Genomic DNA, 27,377 nt, shown 5'->3' with positions numbered 1-27,377 from the left:
ACTTAGCAATTACTGCCACTGTTCCCCTATTCCATTTTCATGACTGCATGCAACCTAGCCCTGACACTGTTACCCAGCAGTGCTCCTGACTATGACTACGTGTGTAGAAGGCCTCAAGAAATTTAACCGTACAAAAAAAAAAAAACTAAATTTCTTTGATGAGCTTGTTGGTTGGTTGGTTTATGGAGCTTAATGTCCCAAAGCAACTCAGGCTATGAGAGACGCCGTAGTGGAGGGCTCTGGAAATTTCGACCTCCTGGGGTTCTTTAACGTGCACTGACATCGCATAGAAGATGGGCCCCTAGAATTTCTCCTCCATCGAAATTCGACCACCGTGGCCGGGATCGAACCTGCATCTTTCGGGTCAGCAGCCGAGCACCATAACTGCTGAGCCACAGTGGCAGCTTTGATGAGCTTGTAAATAATCTTCTTATCACTAAATTAAATGAACACAAAACCCAAGCAATGCAGACATCCTTAAGCCATTTATTACTGACCAAAGCTGTTGTTGTGACAACCATGCTGGCTGACTTGGCTAGCAAGCACATACAAACAAGCATCACTGGGTGGGAACTGCCTGTTTACTGTCAACCATGGCCCATCCATATATGCACCAGCAAGCCCGCTTCCTCGCTTGCATGTACAGACTTGAGGAAGGCGTCAGTGGCTGGTGATGCCTGCGTCACCAGTTTCCCCAAATGATGCATGCCCTGAAAATGCCCCACGCACACTGCCCTCCCTGCGTCACCAGGGTGCAACTGCACTCGAAACAGACGTCATCCAGGCATGCACCATTAGGCATGCACCATCAGTGGTGACGCACGCGCCTCATTAATACCCTGATATACAATAAAGGTAACTTATTCGGACAAACAGTGCCCACATCAAACCTTCCTTGCTGCATTCATGGGACTAAGCACCTCAGCTGGCAGCAGAGAAAAGTCAGGTCAATGTATTAATTAACCCATTGAGTCCTGTTCATCATCACTACGGCAAGGAACCGCTATTCTGTGCGCTCGGACATCATGAAGAAACGCCACTGCCATGTACACTTAGTGGAACATTTGTTGGTGCCATGTTCTCTAGTCCGGAGTGCTGGCTCTGCACGGAAGCGCATTCAAAGCCTCCTTCTGGGTGGAGACTGGGGTGTTCGCTATGCATCTTGCAGTGAAACAATGTTTCTTAACATATTCAGGTTTAACTAGGGCCAACACGAGTAGACACACACAACGCTAACTTCCAACGTTTTGTGTCTACTCGTTCTTGGTCCCTTGTCCTGTTTGTGTTATTGCTCCAAAGTATGAACCAACAAGCCCGAATTTCAACGTTGTAATAACTAGGGCCATCAGGTAAGCTTCCTGTGGCTTTTTTCACACGGAGGAATTTACTTGTCCTTTTAGAAAGAAATAACCTACATTGTCTCAAATCACATGAGTCAGTCTCGTAAAATGAGAGCACTGAAAACATCCTCATGACTGGCAATGGCACCAAAGTCTACCAGTCCACTTTGTGCTTTTCCTCAAGACAAAAACACAAAAGAAAAGAAATGCGCATTGCAACAGCCCTCAAAAGATGGCGTTACATGCCAAGCAAGAAAGGTACAAAACAGTGGGAAGTTCAGAAGACGAAAAGGTGTAATCCAGACTATGGATGCTACCTGACCACTGGAATGGAATGGCCACTCTCTGCAAAGGGTTAGTCACTGTTTGGGTCACGGTGCCAGTCTTGTACACTGCTGTACTCATATGTAGCACGCACAAGCCACTGTGTTGGCCGTAGTATGCTTTTGCCTTTTCTGTAGAATTTCTACAACATCTGCTAAGAACATTTTAAAATGAACTGTGTCACGCGAGATTTTTCAGTCAGGCTAGAGCCTGGTGTGCAGTGTACCTCCCAGGCTAATCCTATACGACTCATGCGTAAGTTTTGAGCAACAGTTTATCAAAGCAGGTGTCTACTTCATAGACTTTTTATTGTGTGTTTTCTTATTTAATTGATGTGTTAGACATTAATTAACATGTATCACCACATGATATTCTCCCATGACCGCCAAACAATTTATAATTTAATTTCTTCTTCATGTTTTTCCAGCTTTGGTTTCATCAACCAAATGATGGCTGTGACATGAAGTGGGCATTTACATCACATGAGGCACAAAAAAACAGCGATATAGCAGCTGATAAGTGATTTGTTGTCATTTCAGCTCTTGAAACAGGCTGGTTTAAGTGTTGTATTGAATTAAAACTACACATGAACGTTCTTAGTGGAATTTTTTTCGCGCCTCACGTGACCTAAAGGACGACTACACATCACAGCCATTGTTTGATTGATGAAACCGAAACAGAATGAGAAAAGAAATCCAATTATAAATTAGCAGATGAAGGTGAATAACACGCTGTCATCCATGCATTCTAATGTCTAGCACATCATTTGGTAGGAGAAAACTCTCAGCTAAAACTAGGCGCCAATAAAAATTACATAAACAGTTTTATCGTCTATGGAACATATCAGAAACAACAGTTGCAAACCCTGTGCCAGCATAAATTTCCCCATTAAACTACAGGTGGCTTTCTGAGGGCAGCACGAACTCACTACGGACACAACAGCAGAAATGGAGAACAACAGACAATTGGAGAAAGTGACTGAGATAGAACACTGCATCATGTTCACTACACCCAATTGCCTTCTACGCTTCACTTCTGTCCATATGTCGACAATGGAACAAGTTCATCAACTGTCCCAGCATCGCTCCATGTCACAGCACTCGATAAAAGCCATGTCACAGCGCTTGAAAAAGCTGGCATGCTTTTTTTCTGCCTCAGGAGGGGCATCAAAAAAAAAACACGCAGTTCAATGACCCCCTAACTCTCCTGTGGGAAAAACAAAGCCTGGGCATGAAACACTATTCATGGTATGAACCACACGCCTCTGCTGCATGACGCCTTCTACATCAAGCACACCTGTCAAAGACATCACGAGAAAATCAACGTCATGGAACATTAAAGTGTGCTTAAATGGCATGGCACGTGTCCTCCAAAACAACCTTGGTTTCTTGCTTGTTCCCACATTGACAATTGCTCCAGAACACTGCCCATGATTGTAATTTTTATTTGAAGTTCTTTTCCTAAAGATAAACTACATTAATTGTACCTACGAATAGCTAAAAAATATCAAACGTGAAACTAAACAAAAATTTTTGCTTTTTTTCATCATAAAGAGAGCTTTGCAAAAAAAACTATGCTCCAACATGCACTTGGGTCTAAGATACAGCCATCAGTGAGCATGAGTATTTCAGTGTGCACAGAGCATTTTGGTTTTCGGAGCTCATCGCAAATTAAAAATTTTGGTACACTATATTTTTATGATCCGACTTGTATTATCCTAAATGGCAATCGGTGATAGGTGACCCACTTCGATCGGACATTTGGATCTCCGATGGACATCCCATTATTATATTAAAGTCAACCCCTGGACATCTGTCAGACTAGATCCGATACAAGGCCACAGATCACAGAGTTTATCCATTAGATGTCCGAAGATGGACGTACGGACATTTCTGGGATCATTTCTGGGATCATCATGTGGCAGCCGCTAAAATGTTCTAAATAAGCATTTAAGTAATATTTCGTCAGCGTTATTGAAACGCTCGGAGCAAAATTAAATAACATGCATGCAAATTTAGTAAAAAGCAAAAGCAACCCTGTGCTCATGAACATGGCAGTCATAGCATAGTACTCTTAATTACCAATTAATCAGTTTAATCAATCTGTCAAATACTTGATATGCAAGGGGCAAAGAGGGCAATATTAGAGCACCACAGCAAAACCAGCACATATACAAATCTCACACTGACCCTGCAATTCATATCATGCCCTCATCCTCATATGCCCAGCAACGAAGAAATTACAAAGAAACTCAGTTACACGCTAGATATACCGGGTGGTTAATAAGCAAAGTTCTTTAATCTACATATTAAGGCGGAAACTTGGGCTAGTTGGAAAGCTTTTGGATTCATATTTCCTAGTGCTCAGTGAACACAGTTGAAGACTAGCGTGAAGACTAGCACAGGTGAAGACTAGCGTGAAGACTAGCACAGACTAGCACAGGTGAAGACTAGCGAAGACAAGAGTTGAAGACTAGCGTCTGTCCTGTGTATTTGTGTTCTTTAAGCTAAATTTTTCCACTGTACACAGACAATGGAGAGCACAATCAAAGACGCTTAACTGCAAAATTCTTTAAACTAACTTTATTACTGCAGTGAAAAAATATATTGAACACAATGCTTGAATCAGTTCACACTGCAGATTTCATTAAAGATCCTTCCTTTCTCATCCTATCTCCTTCCCAGGAACAAGAAACAGCAGGAAATTTGTAATGGGGTGGTGGAGAGACGGGTAGGTCAGATTAAATTCTGGGTTTGTGTGGCCTGGAAATTTACGAGGTGGCAGCTGCCACCGGTTGCCTCGCTTTGGCACCGTCGCTGTTACTTCCATCGACTGGCTACGTATCAACCGGCTTACTGCCGCCGGCGATGGGATTTTTCTGTCAATTCTGCTCTCCTGATGTCATTTAAAACTTATTCCGGAGCAGGAAGTCTCCTGTAAGTCCTGTGCAGATGTCTCAATGTCGTCATTTGTTCTTGGACGTGTTTCATTCTTCCCGTGATACCAAGATTTGGCTACGGACGTGCGAGTCTTAATCCCATGAACAGGAAATGGTGCGAAAAACAGGACAAAAGAAGAGACGCATGCTCGTCTGACGTCGTGGCCTATGTGGGATATATGTCTCATTGGACATAAATACACAGAACACATGGCAACAGAGTAATACCCCTGTCAAGCACACAACTTAATTGCACTTATGGGGAGTGGGCTTTGGCATTATTAACTGACACTTTAGCCTATGTGGTTGCTAAAGGGGAAAGCTAAGTGCACTCATGGTAAAAAAAAATGGCGACACAAAATGAGCGCAATTTTTTAAGAGGTCAGTGAAAAAAAATGTATCTTAAAAATTGATTGTTTGACGTGACAGCAAAAATAAAATGAGCCTCAACACTTTTTAACATGCTTTTTAGTGATGAAAAAAAAAGAACTGAAATAGAAAAGAATTTCCAGAATTTCAACAGTAAACAAGATGGCGGCGTGCAGTGAAGTTGCATCTCATCGCGTTCCTTTGTTGTGTTGCTTCGCTTGTAGCTAAAATGAAGAAATTTTTTTAAAAAACAGTGTTACAGAGTGTAAAAAATAAACTTGTAATTTTTACGCACAATACATATTGCGCCTTCAAAGTCGCTGCTGGCGAGGCTACGCACTCGGCCCTCAAAGTGTTTTCTGTGAATGCACTCCGACCTGAGTGCACACTTCTGTAAGTGCACATATGTTACACGGTTTAGCTGTGCTATAGTCGGATACAGCTTAAGTCTGCAGTGAAGCTCCGCCCATATTTACCCTCCGCGTACAGAATTTCTCCACGACGAAAAAGTAGTCCGCTGCTTATAAAAGTTTCTTATTACCTAAACAAGAAGCTTAGAACAAGAAAAAAATATGAACTCTAGAATTTTGATACGTGAATTGTTTGATACAGTCATACATTAAAAAGTTGATTTCATTTACTGTTGCGATTGGCCAGTGGAGTATTACAAGACGCCACGGACCGCAGCCCAGTGTTAGCAACTGCTGTTTTTTTTTTTTAAGTTGTATCCTACTATAGAGTGCACTTTTAGCAAGTGACACTCTTCGTAAGTGCACTTTATTTTGAGCGCTTGACAGGGGTATAACTGAACAAGACAATGGGCGCTCTTTGCCTTGGGCCAATTTGCAGTACACAGGTTCATCATTCTATAGTACGATACAACTTAAAAAAACAGCAGCTGCTAACACTGGGCCGTGGTCGGCGGCGTCCTGTATTACTCCGCTCGCTAATCGCAACAGTAAACGAAGTCAGCTTTTTAATGTTTGATTATATCAGACAATCCCTGTATCAAAATTCTAGAGCTCATAATCTTTTTCTTGTGATAAGCTTCTTGTTTACGTAACGAGAAACGTTTAAGCAGCGGACTACTTTTTTGTCGTGGAGGAATTCTGTGCGCGGAGGCTGAATGTGGGCGGAGCTTCACAGCAGACTTAGGAAGTTGTATCCGACTATAGGTAGTACAGGCTCAATCTGCGCGACACTAATGGAGCTCCACACCAGCTACTCCTGCAGCAAGCAGGCCCAGTCACGGGACGCCCGAGAAGACAGCCAATGCCAAACAGTATACTGACCGGCCCGACAGTGTTGAGCACAAGACGGGTCTGCTTCGCCATGGCCAGCAGGGAGGCCTCATCCGCCACGTCAGCCACAATCACCGGAACGTTGTCCAAGGCATCCTCTGCACAACACACACACTGCTGCATCAGTAACAGCACACTTTTTCTAGAATACATAACCAACTGAAAACGTAAGGCACCAACAAATTTTTATTGCGAAAGCAATACTGCTCCCAAGAATGCCTTTCGCGTAGTGGCAGCCACTTGGCACGTTTGACCTTTAGAATGACGCCTGACGTCATGCCTAGTGACGTCACAGCGTGACGTCATACCAGGAGCGAGAGAGGGGCTACCAACTCGGCTCGTCGGGTAACGGCGGCCGCTTGGCACCGCGCGGCGCTCCTCCCGCTAGAGGCGCTAGTGACGTCACAGCGTGACGTCATACCAGGAGTGAGAGACGGGCTACCAACTCGGCTCGTCGGGTAACGGCGGCTATAGTGCCTAGAATGTATTCTAGGCACTATACAGCGGCCGCTTGGCACGGCCCGCCGCGCTCCTCCCGCTAGAGGCGCTAGTGACGTCATACCAGGAGCGAGAGACGGGCTACCAACTCGGCTCGTCGGGTAACGACGGCTATAGTGCCTAGAATGTATTCTAGGCACTATACAGCGGCCGCTTGGCACGGCCCGCCGCGCTCCTCCCGCTAGAGGCGCTAGTGACGTCATACCAGGAGCGAGAGATGGGCTACCAACTCGGCTCGTCGGGTAACGGCGGCTATAGTGCCTAGAATGTATTCTAGGCACTATACAGCGGCCGCTTGGCACGGCCCACCGCGCTCCTCCCGCTAGAGGCGCTAGTGACGTCATACCAGGAGCGAGAGACGGGCTACCAACTCGGCTCGTCGGGTAACGGCGGCTATAGTGCCTAGAATGTATTCTAGGCACTATACAGCGGCCGCTTGGCACGGCCCGCCGTGCTCCTCCCGCTAGAGGCGCTAGTGACGTCATACCAGGAGCGAGAGACGGGCTACCAACTCGGCTCGTCGGGTAACGGCGGCTATAGTGCCTAGAATGTATTCTAGGCACTATACAGCGGCCGCTTGGCACGGCCCGCCGCGCTCCTCCCGCTAGAGGCGCTAGTGACGTCATACCAGGAGCGAGAGACGGGCTACCAACTCGGCTCGTCGGGTAACGGTGGCCGCTTGGCACGGCGCGCCGCGCTCCTCCCGCTAGAGGCGCTAGTGATGTTATGGCGTGACGTCATACCAGGAGCGAGAGACGGGCTACCAACGCGGCTCGTCGGGTAACGGTGGCCGCTTGGCACGGCGCGCCGCGCTCCTCCCGCTAGAGGCGCTAGTGATGTTATGGCGTGACGTCATACCAGGAGCGAGAGACGGGCTACCAACTCGGCTCGTCGGGTAACGGCGGCTATAGTGCCTAGAATGTATTCTAGGCACTATACAGCGGCCGCTTGGCACGGCCCGCCGCACTCCTCCCGCTAGAGGCGCTAGTGACGTCATACCAGGAGCGAGAGACGGGCTACCAACTCGGCTCGTCGGGTAACGGCGGCCGCATGGCACGGAGCGCCGCGCTCCTCCCGCTAGAGGCGCTAGTGACGTTATGGCGCGACGTCATACCAGGAGCGAGAGACGGGCTACCAACTGGGCTCGTCGGGTAACGGCGGCTATAGTGCCTAGAATGTATTCTAGGCACTATACAGCGGCCGCTTGGCACGGCCCGCCGCGCTCCTCCCGCTAGAGGCGCTAGTGACGTCATACCAGGAGCGAGAGACGGGCTACCAACTCGGCTTAAAGGCGCGTTTATGGATCAGATTTTTGAGCCTCTCCTGGGCGCGGCCATTTTGCACCGACTGGCGCGCCGCGGTGAGGGCGTTTCTTTGGGGACTGCGGGGCTGCGGCAGTTCCGCAGCCGCGCCTGCATATAGCCGCGCTTCGGGCGCTAAAAAAACATTGTCGAGCATACTTCCGCTGCGTGGCTGTGTTGCAGGAAGTATTTACGTTATCAAAGCGATAACATTGACGCGTTTTAATGACATTTAGTTTGACATTCAGGTTAATTGTGCCGGCGCTTAGAACGCGCTCGTGCTTATATCGAATTCCGTCTTGGTGCTCCACCGCAAAGAAACTTTTTATTCAATATCAAGAATTAGGTGTGCGGCTAGTATGCAGTTCCAATTCCCATGCACTCTTATTCCTTCCTGCCGGCCATAAAGCCCCGCCCCCCCCTTCCACAGACGGCTTTCTTGTCGTCGCGCCAGTTTATCAACAAATTACCGCTGTGAGCTCAACTGAGTCGCAGCGCCAACAGAAAACAAATTTTGTCATGGTTTATGCAACCTGGTGCATAAAAACGTACTTTTGCTTATTTTATAAAAGCTTGAATGGATATGAGCAGCTAATCCAGCTTTCACTAATTCTGAGGTCCGAAGTCGCGTTATTTTATTCAGGAGCTCTCGCCGCGTGTGAGAGCGTTGCGTAGGCGTTTGGCTAAGTGTGGAAAATGTAATGAAATCGCGCATATTTTCACATGAATAATGTAGATACCGCACCGCTGCGGTGGCTCAGTGGTTACGGCTCTCTGCTCTGGCCCAAAAGACGCGGGTTCGATCCCGGCCGCAGCGGCCGAATTTCGAAGGAGGCGAAATTCTAGAGGCCCGTGTACTGTGCGATGTCAGTGCACGTTAAAGAACCCCAGGTGGTCGAAATTTCCGGAGCCCTTCACTACGGCGTCCCTCATAGCCTGAGTCGCTTTGGGACGTAAAACCTTAATAAACCAAACCAAGCTAAGGTAGATACCAACAGCAGAATGATACTATAGATAAACCTTTACCCCCCAGATACCTCTGACATGCGTGCGGAAAAAGCAGCTGAAATCGGTAGCGGTCGTGCTTACAATCCTGTGCATGAAATGTTCTTAATGGGAACAAGAGCAAGCTCAGCGCAAGGATGCTGAACACGTACTGGTGATCGAAAACACGCGCTCCGTCGGGACAACCTTCAGTCTGCAGCTCACCTATCCAGTTACTACTCCACTGAGTCAAGTCAATAGATCTACATTCTGATGCATAATATTATCATAGATGATATCGCACGTAAAAGGCGACAACAAACGACACGACAGCGCAGAAATCTGCTTCGAAGTGTCCGTACACTACCTGGTCGACTACCCTCGGATGCCACGTTAACGAGTAACTGCGCACAAGATAACTGCAGCGCTGTCTGGAAGAGGGCAAATGTGAGTAGTGACGCACAGCACACAGCACAAAACGGCAGAAGCGAACTCGTAAACATGCGTTCTATGCGCGGGGCCGGCGCGACCCGCAGTCCCTCGGGCCGCGCGCGCCGACAGATGGCGACTGGCGTCGAGAGTAGGCGCGCGTCCGCAGCCTGCGTGCGAGGGTAAGATTTTTGAGCCTCTCCTGGGCGCGGCCATTTTGCACCGACTGGCGCGCCGCGGTGCGGGCGTTTCTTTGGGGACTGCGGGGCTGCGGCAGTTCCGCGGCCGCGCCTGCATATAGCCGCGCTTCGGGCGCTAAAAAACATTGTCGAGCATACTTCCGCTGCGTGGCTGTGTTGCAGGAAGTATTTACGTTATCAAAGCGATAACATTGACGCGTTTTAATGACATTTAGTTTGACATTCAGGTTAATTGTGCCGGCGCTTAGAACGCGCTCGTGCTTATATCGAATTCCGTCTTGGTGCTCCACCGCAAAGAAACTTTTTATTCAATATCAAGAATTAGGTGTGCGGCTAGTATGCAGTTCCAATTCCCATGCACTCTTATTCCTTCCTGCCGGCCATAAAGCCCCCCCCCCCCCCACTTCCACAAACGGCTTTCTTGTCGCCGCGCCAGTTTATCAACAAACCACCGCTGTGAGCTCAACTGAGTCGCAGCGCCAACAGAAAACAAATTTTGTCATGGTTTATGCAACCTGGTGCATAAAAACGTACTTCCGCTTAATTTATAAAAGCTTGAATAGATATGAGCAGCTAATCCAGCTTTCACTAATTCTGAGGTCCGAAGTCGCGTTATTTTATTCAGGAGCTCTCGCCGCGTGTGAGAGCGTTGCGTAGGCGTTTGGCTAAGTGTAGAAAATGTAATGAAATCGCGCATATTTTCCTATGAATAATGTAGATACCGCACCGCTGCGGTGGCTCAGTGGTTACGGCTCTCTGCTCTGGCCCAAAAGACGCGGGTTCGATCCCGGCCGCGGCGGCCGAATTTCGAAGGAGGCGAAATTCTAGAGGCCCGTGTACTGTGCGATGTCAGTGCACGTTAAAGAACCCCAGGTGGTCGAAATTTCCGGAGCCCTTCACTACGGCGTCCCTCATAGCCTGAGTCGCTTTGGGACGTAAAACCTTAATAAACCAAACCAAGCTAAGGTACATACCAACAGCAGAAAGATACTATAGATAAACCTTTACCCCCCAGATACCTCTGAGATGCGTGCGGAAAAAGCAGCTGAAATCGGTAGCGGTCGTGCTTACAATCCTGTGCATGAAATGTTCTTAATGGGAACAAGAGCAAGCTCAGCGCAAGGATGCTGAACACGTACTGGTGATCGAAAACACGCGCTCCGTCGGGACAACCTTCAGTCTGCAGCTCGCCTATCCAGTTACTACTCCACTGAGTCAAGTCAATAGATCTACATTCTGATGCATTATATTATCATAGATGATATCGCACGTAAAAGGCGACAACAAACGGCACGACAGCGCAGAAATCTGCTTCGAAGTGCCGGTTTCCAGTCCGTACACTACCTGGTCGACTACCCTCGGATGTCACGTTAACGAGTAACTACGCACAAGATAACCGCAGCACTGTCTGGAAGAGGGCAAATGTGAGTAGCGACACACAGCACACACCCTCATACGTTAGCTGATGGAGCACAAAACGGCAGAAGCGAACACGTAAACATGCGTTCTATGCGCGGCGCCGGCGCGACCCGCAGTCCCTCGGGCCGCGCGCGCCGACAGATGGCGACTGGCGTCGAGAGTAGGCGCGCGTCCGCAGCCTGCGTGCGAGGGTAAAAAATCGTGTTCAGTGCGCGGGCGAGCGTCGCTCGCAGTCTGTCGCGCTACGCCGGTTTCGCTGCGCCGGCCGGAGCGCCACCCCCTGTATACTTCGATGCGTCCAGACGCCGCGCGCCGCTTCGGAGCATGCACAGAACCACGGTGTAAGAATAATTTTCTTACACCGTGCGCAGAACGACCGCGCGCCGATCGTCGACCGGCGGGTAGTTTGAATTCCGTTCGCGCCTTTTTCTGCGTCGCCTCATCCGTTTCGCTCCATTCACGCCATTGCGGCTACTATATGAAATATGGCGAGGGTGTTATCCGCGCGACAGAAACTTGCTCTCGTGATACTAGTCCACTGCTTGCGGCGAAAGCGCAGGCGCTCAATGTATGTGCGAAAGATTTTCGCACTCACGCCGCTCGCGCTGGCATCCGCCATTTTTCTCCGCGCGATGCATTGTGGGTCGACGCGGTCGGCGGCGCCGGCGCGCAATTGGAGCAGGGGCCAAATCTGCGCCGGGCTCGTCGGGGCACGCTGGCAGCCGCCGGTTGCGTTGGCCGCTGCAGTGCGTCGAACTATACGGAGCTGTTTTACCAACGCAACGCAGCGTGCGCGCTCGCTTGCGTTACGTCGGACTGTATTCGCGGCGGCCGCTTGGCACGGCGGCCCGCTCTCTTCCCACTAGAGGCGCTGCATATGCAGTATACAACACCTGCTTTCGCAACCTACCAGGCTTAACCAAAGCTAAGCCCCCGCCAATTTTTTTATTAGTCCGCAAAGCACCAGTTTTGCAAACGAACAATATTTCATCTCATTGAACATTCAGTATTTTTTTTTTCTCGCGTGTGCAGACCTCACCCTATTAGCGTGAATTCAATATATATATTGTTATGGCGCAGCAATTAAGGTGAAGGATACAAGAGCATGTGAAGGAATTACTTCATGGCTGTGGGCGCAGCCCAAGCACTCTTCTCCACGCCACTGCCCGCTTTATCGCCTTCTCGTGACAACGTTTACAGGGTGTTTCAGCAAAATCTGACAGAATTTTTTGTTCAGGTACATCCAAAGGTAAGTGAGGTCAGATGTCAGAAAAATAAAAGGTAAATCGATCCTAGCTGTTAAATAGTGAGTTGCTTAAGTGAGTTTACATTAACACAGTTAGTCCCCTGTTTATAATATTACGAATTAGTAGGTGGCCATATCACTAATATAGTCATTTCAGTTATTCGAACTTCGAAAATGCGATTGCGCTCGGCACTGCAGTTCCGCGCGCCATTCGAAAATCGCGCGGCTGCAGCGCGCACAGCAGGGCTTTTTTTTTTATACCTACTCCAGTGCATTTCGCCTACCTAAAAAATTGAAAACTGGCTTTGATGAAAGGAAATGGCACAGTATCTGTCTCACATATCTCAGTGGACACGCGAACCACGCCGTAATAAGGGAAGGGATAAAGGAGGGACTGAGAGAAGAAAGGAAGAAAGAGTGGAGGAGGAGGAAGAAGAGGAGAGGCAGGGAGGTTAACCGAAAGGATAATCGGTTAGCTACCCTAGTGGAGGTCTCCGGAGTAATTTAGACCACGTGGTGACCTTTAACCTGCACTGACATCGCACAGCACACGGGCGCCTCTTGCGTATCGCCTCCATCGAAACTCGGCAGCCGCGGTCGGGTTCGAACCCGGGTGCTCCGCCTCAGCAGACGAGCGCCTTGACCACTGAACCACCGATGCACAAAACGAATTTCTTTTATGCAGAGTTTAGGATAAGAACTAGACTTAAATTGCCATACCGCTTTATTTCGAGGCGCAGGCTAGCAGAGAGTACAAAAGGCGGGCGTTTCAAACAACGGCACACTTGAAACGCCCGACGCAATTTTCTTGCGGCAGACATCGGCAACGGTTGCAAATTTTCTTCCGCCTGGACGACGGCAGCAACGTGTACCGGCGCATCGAAGACAGCGGAAACCCTACCTTCTACGCAGATAAGATCGCGCTTACGCGACTCAAAGTGCGCATTTGAGGCTGCTGAATGCTACTTCGCGTTTAGATAAGCCGCGTTCGTTCGGACGGCATCGTTAACGCTGAGTGACCCACATAAAAAAAATTCAGCTGCTTTGAATACATGGTCATCCACGTGTTAGTCTGAAGTCTAGCTACGCTGCCAGTTGCACTTTCCTCCACATGAGGAACATCATCGTCGGACTCTTCATTCGAAGAATACTGCTGCAATAAATTTAGCAGACCTGCTCGCAGCTCCATGTATTCGCTGAACAGGCGATACGAGAGGGGGGGGGGGGGACTGCTTTTTCCCTTGCTACATATTACGGTAATCTGCCATCATAAACGCCTAAAAATATTTATTTTGTAGTCAATTTCCTCATTCCGTATAGCTCCAAACATTTGCTCCGAAAGACGACGACGCTCGGTATAATCACGCTACCAGCGCCTACTTGTCATACCTTTTGCCCCACCCTCCATTTAATTACAGTGTAGCTTCAAAATATAGCCCTAGCAACGTTCCCCACGTCAGAGCACGCCACTCGAAGGCACTCCCGTCCCTGCAGCTCGGGACGGGAAAACGGTGACATGACACGTGCGCCTCCAAGTGACGTGTACAGGTTGGCGTTGCTGCGTGCGCTCCGTGGCCGCGAGGTTTTCGAATGAGGAGAGGAATGGTCAGAATTTGCTGCGCCAACAACACCAAGCGTGATAGCCTCCTCGAAATTCAAGAATTATGTCTATTATTAACCATTCTGTAATTTCTATACTTAAAACTGGCGCCGTTAACTAACGGTTTTATATTGGCACTTTTGCTGCGTCCTTCCTTCACTTGTCCGTGAGCCGCCGCGCTGTTTCGCAATCGTTTAACCAGTTAAAATGTTATAGCTATTAGACTTTAGTTATCAGCTGCTTGCTAGTTAACTTGATTTACTTGTTCTCTGACATCCGCCACCACTTACTATTTTCTTTTCTTCAAATTTAAACAGCGCTAACTTTTCAGACGACTACACAGATAGACATGACAGGACGGGCGCTGACGTGTCGGCCGCTGACATTCAGACAGCGCCCGTCCTGTCATGTCTATCTGTGTAGTCGTCTGAAAAGTTAGCGCTGTTTAAATTTGAAAAGAAGAAAATGCTTCACTAACTAGCCCCGCAACGTGTTTTACTGGTATTACTATGTTGCAAAAGCAAACTTCAGATTTCTCAAAAAGGTTTGTTTTCCAAAATTACTGGAGCACTATGCAACGCCCTGCATATATGCTTCTGTCTGAAGCAGTTGTTAGTAACGCCTGTGTTCATCGCTGTCTAAATGTCGAGTCTATTTTATTCGCGCTAAGCCGGTATTAAAAATGAGACAGACCAGCCGTAAATGATGTTCTGTTGTAAATGTAACCAAGTTTGTTTTTTTTTAAGACGGAGAAACCAACTGAGTGCTGTTGGAAGCCATATGTGATCTAGTCTGCAACATTTTTTTAATTCTTTAAAGTTATTAGTTAACTACAGTCGGATAAAACTTGAGCCTGCAGTGAAGCTCCGCCCACATTCTGGACAGCCGAACAGAATTCCTCCGTGAAAACGTAGACCCTTGTTAAAGCTTTTCTTCCCGCCGAAACATGAAGGTGATCACGAGAAGAAATTATAAGCTCAATAACTCTGATGCCTCTGGCTTGTTTGACACAGTCGAGCATTAAAAACTGATTTCGTACATTGCATTGTTAGGTCGGTCACCCTAGTCACGCCGCAGACCGTGGCCCACTGTTAGCAACTGCGGTTTCTTTTTATTGCGAAAGCAATACTACGCTCATGAACGGCCTTTCGCGTAGCGGCGGCCGGTAGCCACGTTTGACCTTTAGAATGACCTCTGACGTCATACCAGGGTGAGAGATGGGCTACCAAGTCGAGTCGTCGCGCAGCGGCGGCCGGTAGCCAAGCGTGACCTGTAGACGCGGCGCACTCCGTTCCTTCAGTTGGAGGCGCTGCGCTTTTGCTTTCGCAACCTACCAGGCTTAACCAAAGCTAAGCCCCCGTCAATTTTTTGAAGTTATTATATAAAAAAAGTCGCACACCACTTAAGTCTGCAGTAAAGCGCCGAAGTCCGATTAGCAACTGCAGCCGAGAGCCCAAGATTTCCATTGACGCTATTGTTCTTTAAGACACTCGTGCAGCACTTTTCCGCTTGCACAAATGGCTTTCCATGCGCGTTGCCACATGCCTGCGGGCGCCATCTTTCCTGTTTGTGTGCGTAAACGGCTTCTGTAGATGAAGGGCACCCGACATGGCAGTAAACAGATGACGACCAATTCCATATACTTGTTTCGTTTTTCGTCCTTCGTTTCTGCCAACGTGGCTTTTTTTTCCTTACTTAAAAAGCGTTCGGAAAACGACGTCCATTAAAGGACAACAAACAATAGAATTTTTGAATCAACGAGAGGACCACCGCGGCTCCGTTTCGATGGAGGCAAAACGCAAGAGGCGCCCACTACGGCACCTCTTTCTTCCGTTCTTCTCTCAGTCCCACTTTCTTCCCTTCCCTTACGGCGCGGTTCAGGTGTCCGCCGAAATATGTGAGACAGATACTGCGCCATTTTCCTTTCCTAGAAAACCAGTTCAAACAATATAGAGCATAAATTTTGGCCCTTTTGCTTGGTCGTCAAGCCACCAGTACGTTGCAAATTATGAAATGCTTAGTGCATGGATAGCGATTTCGCGAGAGTAATTTTGTAACACTGCAGCCAAACCCAGAAGGACGTCGAAGCTGCTTTGATTTGGAGCCGTAGACCACACTTGATTCGTGGAGTTGCCGTTGGATAGTCCACCTTGACTTTGTTACGCCTCCGTCTTTTGTAAATTGTTTACACAGAAGAACACGTGTGCGCTCAGCATCAGCGTTCATTAGAAACTGGAACTTGCCAAAATTTTCAATGTGCCTCAGTTGCGCCAGGTGCGGAAAAGGGCATTCGCCGCAAGCGTCAGTACGATCCCGCTGCGTGCCACAATCTCAAACATGATGTGTGATCAAGTTCACGCTAATTGCTTGCAGTTGCCGCATCTCCGATATAGCTCAATGGAGAAACAAAAAATAGCAGACCGTTTAGCATGGCTAAGCGCGGAATATAGTGTACTAGCACTAGTTACGGCTGGCACTTAAGGTCCTTAAGTGCTAAAGGAATTTGACCTAAAGGCCTTTACCATAAAGGCTTCGGGCGGAAGGGCCTCTATTAAGGGCATTTACCACGAAGGCCTCCACGCTGAAAGCATTTAGTGAAACCTTTGACCTAAAGGCCTTTACCCTGAAGGCAATTACCTTGGAGGACTCCACCTAGGTAAGGCCCACAACCCGATGGGCAGGTACGCCGCCTTCTACAAATAAGACTACAGACACGCACGTATGCGTACGCCCGAAATCATAAAATGCACCTAATACTATTCCCGCCCCAAAATGCACGGCAAAATGCCTTTACAGCTCTTCGCGTTTTCTTTCATCAGGATTGATGGCATGCAGCCTCCGAAGTGCAGATGCGGCATTTGGAAGGTAGGAGTTGTATGACCATTTGTCTCAAGAACTGGAAGCGGCCCCCTCTCACATGCCCTCGGTCTAGTAAAACCTGCTCCGTGAAAATGTCACCTTCCTTGATGCGCAAGCGCGTGCCACTTCCTCAGCGGGTCCGACGATACAAGGCTCCCTCCAGGCAAGTGTATTTCGCTTTTCTTTGTATGTAACTACTGCAAAGCTTTCTTATACATGAGTGATGTATAATACTGAGTTACCTAACTATAATTTTTTTAATTTCCTTCATGAGCCCTATAGTCGTTCGTAAGAAAGGTGGGTGAAACCCTCCTCCTCCAACTACAACGCTGATTGTCCTTCTCTCACCCGTATACTATGACAGTGAACTAAGGGCATGGCGATGCGTAAAAGCTCAACAAACACAAGGACACAACAGAGAAGTGGACGGGACGAGAGCTCGGCCCGTGCAATTTTCTGTTGTGTCCTCGTGGAAAAAAAACTCCTACCAACCGGTCCAAATTGCTACTCTTCTGAATTAAGGGCTTCTTCGTGCGCGACTCGAGGCCACTGAGCGAGATCACTTGTTCCCCCGGTGAAGACTGCTCCACCAGACCAGCAGCGACTCCGGCACGTTCGACAGCGCTTGCCAGGATATACGAGGTCTGTTAGAAAAGTATCCGACCTTTGGCCGTTGAAAAAGAACTTGCATAACTGGAGCGTTGCAAACCTAGTCATCTTTAAAGTAGTCTACTTGGGACTCCACACACTTCTCCCAGCGGTGCTGCCATTGTGGGAAGTATTCCGAAAAGGCCCTTTTCGGAATGGAGTTTAGCTCAGCTGTCGTTGCAGCCATAATGTTCTTCCTTGTCTGAAATCGCGCTCCTTTCAATGGCCTTTTGATTTTGGGAACCAGCCAAAAATCGCAGGGGCCATATCAGGACAGTAAGGAGTCTGTTGAACTACAGGAGTCTGGTTTTGCACCAAAAAAACTGATTCGAGTGCGAGGAATGTGCAGGAGCATTGGCGCGATGGGTGCGCCAATTTCCTGTTGACCTCAGCTCCGGGTTCTTGCGCCGCACAGCATCACGTAGGCAACGGAGGACATCCCTGTAGTACTCTTTGGTCATTGTTTGACCCTGTAGAGTGCGTACTCGTGGTCTGCCACACAGAGGGTGTCAAAGAAAGCAGTCAGCATCACTTTCACATTGCTGCGCAATTGGCGGGCCTTAAGTCTTGGTGACGTGGAATGCTTCCACTCTGACGACTGGGATCTGGTTTCCGGGTCGTACCTGTACACCCAAGACTCGTCACTAGTGATTATGATGTTGATGAAGTCGGGGTCACTGTTTGCGGAATCCAGCATGTCCTGTGAGACATCAACACGAAGCTGCTTTTGCTCCACCGTGAGCAGCTTCGGCACGAATTTCGCCGCAACTCTCTCCATGGCCAAATCTTCGGTGATAATGGAATGTGCGGAGAAATTGCTCATGTTCACCTCTTCCTCAATTTCTCGGATAGTCACGCGACAGTCCCGCATCACCATAGCGTTCAGTTCGGCAATGACCTGGTCATTTTGGCATGTTGATGGCCGATTGGAGCGTGGCTCGTTCTCCACCGATGTGCGGTCATCTTTAAAACAATTGTAACACTGCTTAAACTGTGTGCTGCTCATAGCATCTTCACCGAAAGCCGTCTGAATATTTCGAATGGTTTCCACTCGGCTGTCGCCAAGTTTATGGCAAAATTTGTTGCAGTAGCGCTGCTCCTTTCACTCCGCCATTTTCCTTGCAATAAAAAACCGACGAGAGCACTGCACACTGCCTCACTCAAACGCTGCTTCCCAGCGACTGACGCTATCGGCAGGCGGGAAAAAAATTCATGCATGCGCATGAAGGTTCAAGGTCGCCTGATGCAAGCGCGCTTGTCTCATATCCATCAGGTGTTCGCAAAAAAAAAATAAAGTCGGATACTTTTCTAACAGACCTCGTATATGCAGCAAGCGGTCCCGAGGAGCTCTGACGACCACCGCCGGCCATGCCGGTCACACAAAGGCCCAGGAGCCACGAGTTAGGACGTAACGAAATACAAGCTCCAGCGACAGAAGGTTCTGTGTCGAGGAGCTCTGACGACCACCGCCGGCCATGCCGGTATGCCCTATCCTGGGAGGTTGTGCCTGGCAAAGGAGCGATGACCGGTGCTTCGCAGTACACTCCACGCAACGTGCCACGGCACATCTGTCCCGTATGTATACGCGGACAATTAACAAACACATCATGTGGGTTTTTCGCAGGCTCTTCTGGGTAACACATGGACGCCGTCGTGGCGACCATGGCGGAGGACACGGATGAGCCCGCACTGAGCCCACTGACAGCGGTCCCGACCATAGCCTCCTCTGTTTTTCCCGACGCATCCTTGCCCCCGATACACAGCCAAACGACACAGGTGTGCGGGCGTGCTCCGCCTTCGTCGTCACCGCCGATAGGGCGCGCTTTGACAACGGCATCGGGACCAACCCATCAAATTTGGCCAACCCTTCCCGGGATGACCATGGCCCAACACCAGCTAAAGGCACCCCAGCAACGACATAGTCAATCGGTACACGTGCCACCACACTAGTATACAGGGTGTTTCACTTTCTGCAAGACTTCACTTTCACTTTCTAAGTAAGACTTTCTGCAATTTTTAAAAATAAGCTATTTGAATTAGATGCGCGCTTTTTCTGGAATAGCATTGTCAGTGGTGTAGTACATCATAATGCAGCTAAGAGGTGCTAACTAGCAGGCTTGTTAACCAATATTTAATAGTTAACTTTTAAACTATTACCGTTGGGCTCCTTAATTATTGAGAGGCATGTAGGCCACCGTAAGTAATGTCGATATCCGTTTTTAGAATTTAGAGAACGCGATGATCCTCGGCGCTGTGGCCCAACAAATTTTGGCTATCTCGACGAGTTAGGTTCACTGGAGAGGTTGCTTTGCCTGCAAGCTTCTCAAACTGCATGTATTTTGGCGCGATGTAGGCGAAATTTGTTGGGCCACAGCGCCGAGGATAATCGCGTTCTCGAAATTCTAAAAACGAATATGGACATTACTTACGGTGGGCTACATGCCTCTCAATAATTAACGAGCCCAACGGTAATAGTTTAAAAGTTAACTATTAAATATTGGTTAACAAGCCTGCTAGTTAGCACGTCTTAGCTGCATTATGATGTGCTACGCCACTGACAATGCTATGCCAGAAAAAGCGCGCATCTATTTCGAATAGCTTATTTTTAAAAATTGCAGAAAGTCTTAGGTGAAACACCCTGTATGTAGGGCACCTGAACCCCATCTCCACCCGATCCAAGGCTCACACCAGACAGGCCCACGTCGATCGCATAAGCGCTAAAGACAGAATAGAGACTTTAGAATAGGAGAAAAATTGGTAAATTGATTTTTGAGGAAAGGAAATGGCGCAGTAATTGTCTGATCTCGGCGGACACCCGAAGCGCACCGCAAATGAAGGGATAAACGAGTAAGTGAAAGAAGAAATAGGTGCCGTAGTGGAGGGCTCCGGAGTAATTTCAACCACCTGGGGATCTTTTCGACATCGCACAGCACACGAGCGCCTTTGAATTTCGCCTCCGCCGCATCTGGGGAGGGGCGTTACTGTTCTGCGCATGCGCACTGGCACCCTGCTGTTCAACTAATAGGGTCCCATCATTCTAAAAGTATCTAATGACCTTCGGCGACTAGCCAAAGGGAAAGCATGCGCTCGCTCCAAGCCCCCGACCTGACTCTGCTGAGCGTATCCGCCCGTCAGCGCTTTGGTCCGTCTGCACCTTGAAAGGCGCTTGTAAATATTGCACGTATTCGCGGGCAATAAACCCGTTCCGTTTATCATATCCATCTGCAGCCTTTTATGCTCCGTGCCGGCGACTCACAGTACGCCGCCGGGAGAAGAAGCCACGCGTTTCTCAAACACCCGCAACCTTTCGCCACCCGGCTATAGTGCTACTGTCCCGAGCTGCTGTGTAGGCGTTTTACTACAAAATGCAATTATTTTGCACTGATGGCCTAACGAAAATTAACCACTTTAAACTGCTGTAGAGCCCACTTATAACGAACTTGATGGTAACGCGGATTCCGTACGTTATATCCGATGATATAGGCGGACTACGTATACCAGCCAAAAAAAAAAGCCCCGCCGCGGTAGCTCCCTTTGGAGGAGATCGAGCGGCAGTGTCAGTGGCACGTGTGAGTGGTTACGGCGCTCGGCTGCTGACCCGAAATACGCGGGTTCGATACCGGCCGCGGCGGCTGAATTTCTGTGGAGGCGAAATTCTAGAGGCCCGGGCGATATCAGTGCACGTTAAAGAACCCCAGGTGGTCGAAATTTCTAGAGCCCTTGACTACGGCGTCCCTCATAGCCTGAGTTGCTTCGGGACGTTAAACCTTAACCAAACCAAAGCAGCCGAAAAATTAAGTCCGCCAATGGTGCCTTTTATTTTTTAAAAACTAAGTATGCGCGTCTACATGTTCAAAGCAGACGCTACCAGAGCTCTTTCCAGGCTCTGCAAGCGGTTATGTTCTCCTCGTTGAGTCCCTTGCTGCCAGCAATTAACTCTAGGGACGGAATCCTGCCAGAGTTTACAATATGGCAGAAGTGCATGCTGAGCGCTATACCAGACAGAACGCCCATGGCTGCCTCGCAAACATGGATGAAAAAAAACTGAGGAGGGAGCGTCCGGCGACAACCTTGAAGCCTAGTCTTAACAAGTAAAGATATAGCAAAAAAAAGAGAGTGTGTCCCCCCCCCCCCCCGTGATCGCACCACGTGATAGCGTGCGGTAAAGTCTAGCCCCGCTGCGCGCGCGCATGCGCCGATTAGCGCGGCAGACTAACTGTAGATCAACTTCCTTGTTGTAGACGCCCGCGCCGCGGGTCGCGCATACGCGCGCACTAAAACATACCGGAATCAAAACATAAAGGACCGGCTCGGAGAGCGAAAAACTGAGGGAGAAAACGACTTCAAAACACTCGGCTTGCGAACGCTGGCCGCGTGACGTCATGCTCCCTCCTTAGTTTTTTTTTCCTCCATGCTCGCAAAGCTGACGCGTCCGTTAGCTGGCGCTGCAGCAGGCGCCATGGGGGTACTTTAATAAATGTGGACAACTCTCCATACGTGCACGGCAGCTGGTGGCAGGTTGGCCGCATTATTCAGATTCCTAGATCTATAGGGGAATGCGCGTATAAACTTGGTTTGGTTTATGGAGGGTTTAACGTCCCAAAGCGACTAAGGCTATGAGGGACGCCGTAGTCAAGGTCTCCCGAAATTTCGACCACCTGGGGTTCTTTAACGTGCACTGACATCGCACAGTACACGGGCCTCGTATAAAGGGTGTTTCACCTAAGACTTTACACAATTTTTACAAATAGGCTTTTTGAGTTATAATACCGCTTTTTTTGGCATAGCATTGTCAGCGGTGCTAAGACGTGCTAAGTAGCAGGCTGGTTAACTAATATCGAATAGTCAACTTTTTAACTATTACTGTTAGGCTCCTTTACTTATTAAGAGGCTGTAGCCCACTGTAAGTAATATCAATATCAGTTCTTAAAATTTCGAAAACCGCTTACCATCGGCGCTGTGGTCTAACAAATTTTGGCTATTTCGACGAGTCGCGTACACTGGAGAGGTTGCTTTGCCTGCAAGCTTCTCGGAAGCGCATGTATTTCGGCGCGATGTTGGCAAAATTTGTTTGGCAAAATTCTAAAAACTGATATCGATATTATTTGCCGTGGGCTACACGCTTGTCAATATCTAAGGAACCTAACAGTAGCAGTTAAAAGTTTGTTCGATATTAGTTAACCAGCCTGCTGTTAGCACGTCTTACCTGTATTCTGATGCATACCTCTCACAATGCTATGCCAAAGAAATCGATATTCTAACTCAAAAAGCCTATTTTTAAAAATTGTGTAAAATCTTAGATGAAAGACCCTGTATACTTGGCGTTGAACGCCTTCGTCAAAGCAAGCGGTTCTGCGATGTTATGGCCCGCAGGAACGTATATAGCCATCCGAGGAAAGATCTGGCAAGCTATGCATCAACGACGCGCTTCCACAGTCTACGTGCGAGTGGCCACGTGCGTTTTCGAGACATTCATCTATTGTCCTACGCCAATGCAGCGACAAAAGTAACGCAGCGGCGGCACAGACTTATACCACGTGACCATCATGGCTAGCAAGACATTCCAACTCATATCGCTACTGTTAGCTGATCCACGACCATTGTCAGTAGCTTCGCTTTCGACGATGCCCCTGTCTCGCGCGCACCGCGCTTCTTCCATTTGGGAAGCTTTGGCCAGCCGGCGAACACGACGGCAATGATTGCCATTGGAGGGCATCGGCGCGCGCTTGGTGGTGCTCAATTACTGTTTAAAACGCCGCCTTTTGGGTCGACATGTTCTTTACGGGGGGCTGTCGCGAGGGCTGAGTGTCGCTCTTCGATCTCCTCCGCGCTTGCTGGAAGCGCGACCTCTTCAACTAAAGGGGAGGTGGGGGGGGGGGGGGGGGGGTAGTTTACGGCCCCTCCTCGCAATAGGCATTTGCCAGGAGCCGCCGCGATCGCTTAACAGCCGCGCCACCCAGAGAGTGGCGGTGGGAGTATACGGCAGGATCGCTCCGGCGCTCCTAATGGCACAGAGCCTCATTCCTCCAAATGAAGCGACCTAGGCACAATCGGCGAGGCAGACTGAGCAAGAAAAATTCAGAGGGGGGGGGGGGGGGGGGGGGGGGCACTTCGTTGACCTAAAGTGCGCTGAGGCGGAAGCCTTAAGCACGGTGTTGCTGCTTGCGTCACTGATGTGTGGTTTTAAGCTTCGCCTCTAAGAGTGGAACGCGACAGCGTCTTGCAACGCTGCTAGGGAGTCTACAGAACGCGGAAGCCTTAAGCGCGGTGTTGCTGCTTGCGTCACTGATGTGTGGTTTTAAGCTTCGCCTCTAAGAGTGGAACGCGACAGCGTCTTGCAACGCTGCTAGGGAGTCTACAGAACGCGGAAGCCTTAAGCACGGTGTTGCTGCTTGCGTCACTGATGTGTGGTTTTAAGCTTCGCCTCTAAGAGTGGAACGCGACAGCGTCTTGCAACGCTGCTAGGGAGTCTACAGAACGCGGAAGCCTTAAGCACGGTGTTGCTGCTTGCGTCACTGATGTGTGGTTTTAAGCTTCGCCTCTAAGAGTGGAACGCGACAGCGTCTTGCAACGCTGCTAGGGAGTCTACAGAACGCGGAAGCCTTAAGCACGGTGTTGCTGCTTGCGTCACTGATGTGTGGTTTTAAGCTTCGCCTCTAAGAGTGGAACGCGACAGCGTCTTGCAACGCTGCTAGGGAGTCTACAGAACGCGGAAGCCTTAAGCGCGGTGTTGCTGCTTGCGTCACTGATGTGTGGTTTTAAGCTTCGCCTCTAAGAGTGGAACGCGACAGCGTCTTGCAACGCTGCTAGGGAGTCTACAGAACGCCATCGCCCGTTCGGCTCTCCGCCTTGCTCGTCGGTAAATTGGTTTTTGAGGAAAGGAAATGCATCTGTCTTGCCTGTCTTGATGGACACCTGAACCTCACCGTAACAGGAAGGGGGGAAGATGGGAGTGAACGAAGACGTTGTATTCACTAGACGCGCCTTTCTTCATTCCAAACCATTTAGCTGGCTTGGCGGAGTGGTTAGCATGCTCGTCTCGCACTCTCCAGAGACCCTGGTTGGATTCCCCAACTCGACCTATTTCCTACTCGATTTTTTAAATTATTTATCTGGTCTCACTGGAAAGGTTAATTAGGCTTTGGTTAATTAACTAACTAAACACAGCCGCACTTACTGGAACATCACTATGCCATTCCCTTAATTGGTTGCATGGTTACTAGTCGAAGTACAATTGGCCCCGTTTGAAATTCGCGCACTCTGACATCACGACCACTTCGACCAATTGAAAACCGTGACATTTCTGTCGACAACTCCTGCTTACAACTATGAGGCATTAAAGGCTTCCGCCTTAATAGCGCGAAACCGAAGGCACCGCAAGAGAAAGCGTGCGGATAATTGTTTCGAAAGCAATACATGGCATCGAGGGTTTATTTTCGGTGCATTTTTTTTTCGTAGAGGAAGTTTAAAACGGGCCCGCGCTTTCTTGAATAAGGACACGTACGTCGCCTCTGAGATCACAGAGTAATGCATACCACCGACGATAAACACGCCACTGCACTTCCTCGCAATAAAAGCCCGTATTTTACATTCCTACAGATTTCTCTGTTTTTAGAGTGCTGCAGCGGTAACGCTTGGCTGTAGCTACCGTTTCGAAGTGTTTGCCCACATTTGCCTCTGCGATCGGCACGGCATTTAGTGTAACTACCATATGAGGGTGCTAAGACCGCCTACACCGAAATACTAAGTGGCCCCCGGCTGTACTGAGGAAAGCAAAATAATGCGAGCAATGCGCAGTTGTCGCGCTGTGCATGCACGCAAGATGCGAAGTTTCGGTTACGGATCAGCAGAGCACGAACTTGAGGCGTTGCTGCAGGTATAACGCCGTACAGAAAGCAACGGTTTGGTTTATTAGGGTTTAACGTCCCAAAGCGACTCAGGCTATGAGGGACGCCGTAGTGAAGGGCTCCGGAAATTTCGACCACCTGGGGTTCACTAACGTGCACTGACATCGCACAGTAAACGGGCCTCTAGAATTTCGCCTCCATCAAAATTCGGCCGCCGCGGCCGGGATCGAACCCGCGTCTTTCGGGCCAGCAGCCGAGCGCGGTAGCTACTTAGCCACCGCGGCGGGTATACAGAAAGCAATCGCGGCGCTGGTGGATAAGGAGGAGAGCAGTGAATGACGGGAGTAATAATTATTATCCGGCTCAGACGAAAATATCCGAAGTGATCAAAGAGTTGATTCCAGCTAAATCCAGCTGACACCAGCTGGAAAAAAAATGGCTGAGGCTTAGCTTAGGTTAAGCCTAGTCAGATGCGAAGCATATTGTCGCCGAGTTGCATATCGAGCACGCCGCTTGGCTAGACGTTCTTCACGCTCTTCATCAGTCTCTGTAGCACGCCGCAACTTTTGCTTCTCATTCCAACGAGCAGCCCTGTCTCCAGGAGGCATCTCTATCCCGTGTACGCCTAGCAGAGGCAGGCGCACCCCCTTGTATACCGCCGCTCCAGCATCACGTGTTCACTACAGCGCACCTAGCGGCAGAAGCAGGAAACACAGTGGTCGCGACGCCTCGCGCGACGGCGCAAGCTGGGGCCCCGTTTCTCCTATGTCGTTACGTCACGCATCACGTGGTCCTCTTTGGTCGCGACGCCTCGCGCACGGCGCCAGTTGGGCCCCCGTTTTTCATCTGCTGTGACGTCACGCATCACGTGGTATGACATGGAGGTCACGAAAGGTCAGTGGTAACGACACCGCCGCGCTTGAGGAGCTGGGTTGGGCTATTTTAGTATGCTTCGCATAAAAGGCTGCGTAATTCACTTCGACCACTCAAAATATTTTAATCTGGGACAAGAGGGGTGACATAGTATACCTCTGCAACGAGCTGTACGTATATCCAGCAGCAAAATAATGACGCTCTGTTAAGCAAAACGAAAGAAACCGTTCCGGAATGATGAGATATCCTCTAAAGCTATTTTTATTTGCGTAATTTTCCAACCCCACCCAAGCTTCCGAGTGATCCATGTGCAGTTCCTTTTTCAGGGCACTGGCTGAACTAGCATGCTTTATGCAGAAACAGCTTGCACAGCAGAAGCGCTTTTACCGTGTGCCACTGTTTTCTGAAATCACCATATGTCGGTTTCAGAAAGGGGCAGGGTTTCAACAGAACCGTTCGTGCTTAAAACCAGCAGTCTTAGCAAACTGAGAACAGCAGGATCGCAGCCCCTGGAGGTGCGCTCCTCACCGCGAGTGGCGCTCCCGTCGGCGCCGGCGAAGGGTCCCTCGACGCGCGCGCCCCCTCCAAGCGGCGGAGGGGGCGCGCGCATCGAGGGACCCTTCGCCGGAGTTACGTTGGGTGGTGCGGCCAAATTTCTTCACTGTATGTACAGTCTTTGTCAAAAGTAACCAGGCTGCATGGTTTGCTTCTAGCTTGTATAGTGGAGCGCTTGTGGCTTTCCTGAAGATCAAAACGTGTTGGAAGGTAAGGAGAGCCCCAGTCCTTGCCTTTAACAACCATTTCAGCTTGAGGGAGGCTGTAAGGGCTCCACTGTACGAGCTAGAAGCAAACCATGCAGCCTGGTTACTTTTGACAAAGACTGTACATAGTGTATATTCCGCCCTACCCCTATCCTTTCTTCTATCGCTCTCCCCTTTATTTCCTTCTCCCTGTCCTCTCCGTGTCATTTTATTCCCGCTAGCAGCAGCTCAGGTGCTTCAGGCTTCGATGGCAGATGTCGCGGCTAGCAACATCTGTTCCTTCATTTTTTATTATCTTATTTTCTTATTACCAATAAATAGCCACTAACAACAACAACATCTGAGACGAATCGCCATCGCCCTAATGCATATTTTGACGCTAGCACAGCCCTCGTTCGCAATAAGCGATGCGTCCGTTATATCTACGGCCGTTTTAAGTG

The 27,377-nt window shown here is 49.2% G+C and overlaps 1 protein-coding gene across 1 annotated transcript in view; it reads right to left on the bottom strand.

Annotated features, from left to right (window-relative positions):
• LOC149334523 (saccharopine dehydrogenase-like oxidoreductase) overlaps positions 1-27,377 on the bottom strand; it is a 79,297-nt gene that overhangs the window by 32,665 nt on the left and 19,255 nt on the right. The window contains exon 2 of the mRNA XM_089555159.1: positions 6,264-6,370. Coding sequence (XP_089411285.1) covers positions 6,264-6,370 — 107 coding nt within the window. The remainder of the gene's footprint in view (positions 1-6,263; positions 6,371-27,377) is intronic.

This window comes from Amblyomma mixtum, chromosome 8 (genome assembly GCF_055824585.1).
Source record: "Amblyomma mixtum isolate Tamu chromosome 8, ASM5582458v1, whole genome shotgun sequence".
Taxonomy (NCBI): domain Eukaryota; kingdom Metazoa; phylum Arthropoda; class Arachnida; order Ixodida; family Ixodidae; genus Amblyomma; species Amblyomma mixtum.
This window is presented reverse-complemented; position numbering and strand designations above follow the sequence as displayed.